The 3,284-nt window shown below is 53.9% G+C and overlaps 1 protein-coding gene across 1 annotated transcript; it reads right to left on the reverse strand.

Moving 5' to 3' along the window:
* Positions 1-2,033: 2,033 nt before the first annotated feature.
* Positions 2,034-3,048, reverse strand: LOC116781559 (olfactory receptor 14C36-like). The gene has a single exon (XM_032677216.1). It carries the CDS (start codon positions 3,046-3,048, stop codon positions 2,074-2,076), a length of 975 nt encoding a protein of 324 aa, XP_032533107.1. The 3' UTR covers positions 2,034-2,073.
* Between the last annotated feature and the right edge of the window lie 236 nt (positions 3,049-3,284).

The raw sequence follows: 3,284 nt of genomic DNA on the forward strand, positions 1-3,284 counted from the left end.
CTTTTGGAACCTCATGGAACCAGGGAGCCATTGCGTCACTGTGGTGCCTCATGGAAACAAAGGAACCCTGGGACACAGTGGGAACTCATAAAATCAAGGGGCCACTGCCACACTACGGGGCCTTTTTGGAGCCAAATGGACCTTGGGACACTGGGGAACCCTATGGAATCAAGGGACCATTGTGACACTGGGGAAAGTCGTGGAAAAATGGAACCAAGGGATACTGTGCAACTTCATGGAATCAAGGGGTCATTGTGACACTGAGGACATCACATGGACTCAAGGGACCACTGTGACACTACAGGGCATTCTGGAGCCAAAGGAACCCTGGGACACTGTGCAGCCTCATGGCATTGGGGTGCCATTGTGTCACTGCAGAACCTTAAGAATCGAGGCCATTTTGACACTGCAGGCTCTCTTGGAAACAAAGGAACCCTGGGACACTCTGCAAATCAAGGAGGCATTGTGACCCTGAAGGCCCTATGGACACGAGGACACTGTAGAAACTCATGGAATCCAGGGGCCTTTTTGACCCTGCAGGGCCCTCTGGAGCCAAAGGAACTTGTGGAGAAATTGGAACCTCATGGAACCAAGAATCATTATGACACTGCAGGACCTCATGGAACCAAAGGAATGCAGGGACACTGGGGAATCTCATGGAACCAAGGGGCCACTGTGACACGTGAGGCCTCTCTGGAACCAAAGGAACTCTGAGACATCTCAGACCCTCATGGAACCAAGGGCCCATAGTGACACTGAAGAGTCTCATGGCACCCACTGTGCCTCCCCAGAACTCCATGGAATCAAGCAGAGCCGCTGCCTCCCCCCCGCCGCCGCACGGACCGGAGTCGCCGGCTCTGCCCCGCTTGGACACCTCTGGAGTCAGCGTGTTCTTGGGCAGCACAACTGATCTCAGACCAGAGAGTTTCCCACATTTTCCTTTGCCCCCTCTTTTCCCCAGGGACAGGGCAGCCTCTTTCCATGGTCCCTCTGCTCACACAGGGTGTCCTGCTCTTCTCCTGGCACATCCCATCTTCCCTCAGAGCCTTTCCCCAGGGGAACACGTCTGTGCTGGCCTGAGCAGCCCTTCCTGCACCCCCTGCCCATGCTCCCCACAGTCCCTGAGCTGGGGGGGCTGCTCTGCAGAGCACAGGGGCTGTGGGGCCCAGGGCCATGGGGGACTCTGTTGGGCTGTGCTGCTCCAGCTGGGAGGCAGAGCCAGCTGATGGTGCTCCCTGCACTGACCACCTCCCACAGACGCTCCTGTGTGGTCATGGAGGGGGCTCAGAGGGGCCCTGCCTTGTTCCAGAGCTGGGACATGGCTTTGGGGGCTGCTCTTGATTGACCTGTGGAAGTTCACTGAGGTCAAGAGAAGTCACTTGCAAGAGTTTTCCCTGTACCTGCTGTGTCCCCTGGGCTTGCAGAGCTCTGTTTGCCACTTCACAGCAAGATTTAGTACTTGATCTCTGGGTGACTCCACCCTGGGCAGGATTCTGCTCCAGGCCTCCATTCCCTGCTGACTGGATGGGACGGGCTGTCCCTGCAGATCCTCTGTGCTCTCCTACACTTCCTGAGTTCCTACAGACAAGTCCTCACCTGCCATCAGAGCCCTCACAAGCTGCAGAGCCCCAGGCAGGTGACTTGGAGATCATTTGGCACCTCCATTGGCCATTGGCCACCAGCACAGAACATCTGACCCAGCCCTCAGTCCCTGCAGTCCCAGTGGGTCCCTGACCTCACTGCACTGTTTGCATGGAGAAACAAGCAAAGCAAAAAGACTTCTGAGAGCCTGTTCCTTTCTTATATTCAGAAATTGTGATTCCTCATGTATAAAGTAGTACAGGGAAGATGTTTGACAAATACCCTGCTGCAAGAAATTTTATTTTGTTTAAATGAACATCGACCGTGATTCCTGATTAGTACATTTTGTGGGTCAAAAAAAAAGAGGTAGAGTGTGAATTATATGGGATGAAGAATAAAATTTCAGTGTTATTAACATTAACAGAAGAACAAAAAAGGAAAGCCCCCCACCACTAACAAAAGCTTTAGAAGTCAGGCTGGGCCCAAAATGAGTTACACAATGAGTGTTCTGCAGAAGAAAAGATGCAGTTTATTGCTTCTCAAAAAACATGTAGTTATTATTTTCCTCAGGGCATCCTTGAGTTCCTGGTTCCTTAGACTGTAGATGAGGGGGTTCACTGCTGGAGGCATCACCGAGTACAGAACTGACAGGGCCAGATCCAGGGATGGGGAGAAGATGGAGGGGGGCTTCAGGTAGGCAAATGTGGCAGTGCTGATAAACAGTGAGACCACGGCCAGGTGAGGGAGGCAGGTGGAAAAGGCTTTGTGCCGTCCCTGCTGAGAGGGGATCCTCAGCACAGCCCTGAAGATCTGAACATAGGAGAAAACAATGAAAACAAAACATCCCAAAAACAGAAAAGCACAAACCACCATGAGCCCAACTTCCCTGAGGTAGCCTGAGTGTGAGCAGGAGAGCTTGAGGATGTGTGGGATTTCACAGAAGAACTGGCCCAGGGCATTGCCCTGGCACAGGGGCAGGGAAAATGTATTGGCTGTGTGCAGCAGAGCATTGAGAAAGCCAGTGGCCCAGGCAGCTGCTGCCATGTGGGCACAAGCTCTGCTGCCCAGGAGGGTCCCGTAGTGCAGGGGTTTGCAGATGGCAACGTAGCGGTCGTAGCACATGATGGTGAGGAGGGAAAACTCTGCTGACATGAAAAAGGCAAAGAGAAACAGCTGTGCAGCACATCCTGGGTAGGAGATGGTTGTGGTGTCCCAGAGGGAATTGTGCATGGCTTTGGGGACAGTGGTGCAGATGGATCCCAGGTCTGTGAGGGAGAGGTTGAGCAGGAAGAAGCCCATGGGGGTGTGCAGGTGGTGGTCGCAGGCTACGGCGCTGAGGATGAGGCCGTTGGCCAGGAGGGCAGCCAGGGAGATGGCCAGGAAGAGCCAGAAGTGCAGGAGCTGCAGCTCCCGCCTGTCTACCAATGCCAGGAGGAGGAACTGGGTGAGGGAGCTGCTGTTGGACATTTCTCCTTCCCTGGGGTATTTTGATCTGTTGAGGAGGAAAAGTCACTGCTGAGTTAGACCAGGCTTCTGCAGCCAAACATTACACATCTCACAGCCACCCCACTCTCAGGCTCTTACTCCTCACTCAGACCTCCCTGCAGCTCCCTCCCCTGAGCTCTGCCTTTTGCTGGCTGAGGGGACCATTGGAAGCAGTAACTCTGTGATAGGCTCCCAAGGACTCCTTCTTGCTCTGCTGG

Source organism: Chiroxiphia lanceolata (genome assembly GCF_009829145.1).
Source record: "Chiroxiphia lanceolata isolate bChiLan1 chromosome W unlocalized genomic scaffold, bChiLan1.pri scaffold_58_arrow_ctg1, whole genome shotgun sequence".
In the NCBI taxonomy this organism is placed as follows: Eukaryota; Metazoa; Chordata; class Aves; order Passeriformes; family Pipridae; genus Chiroxiphia; species Chiroxiphia lanceolata.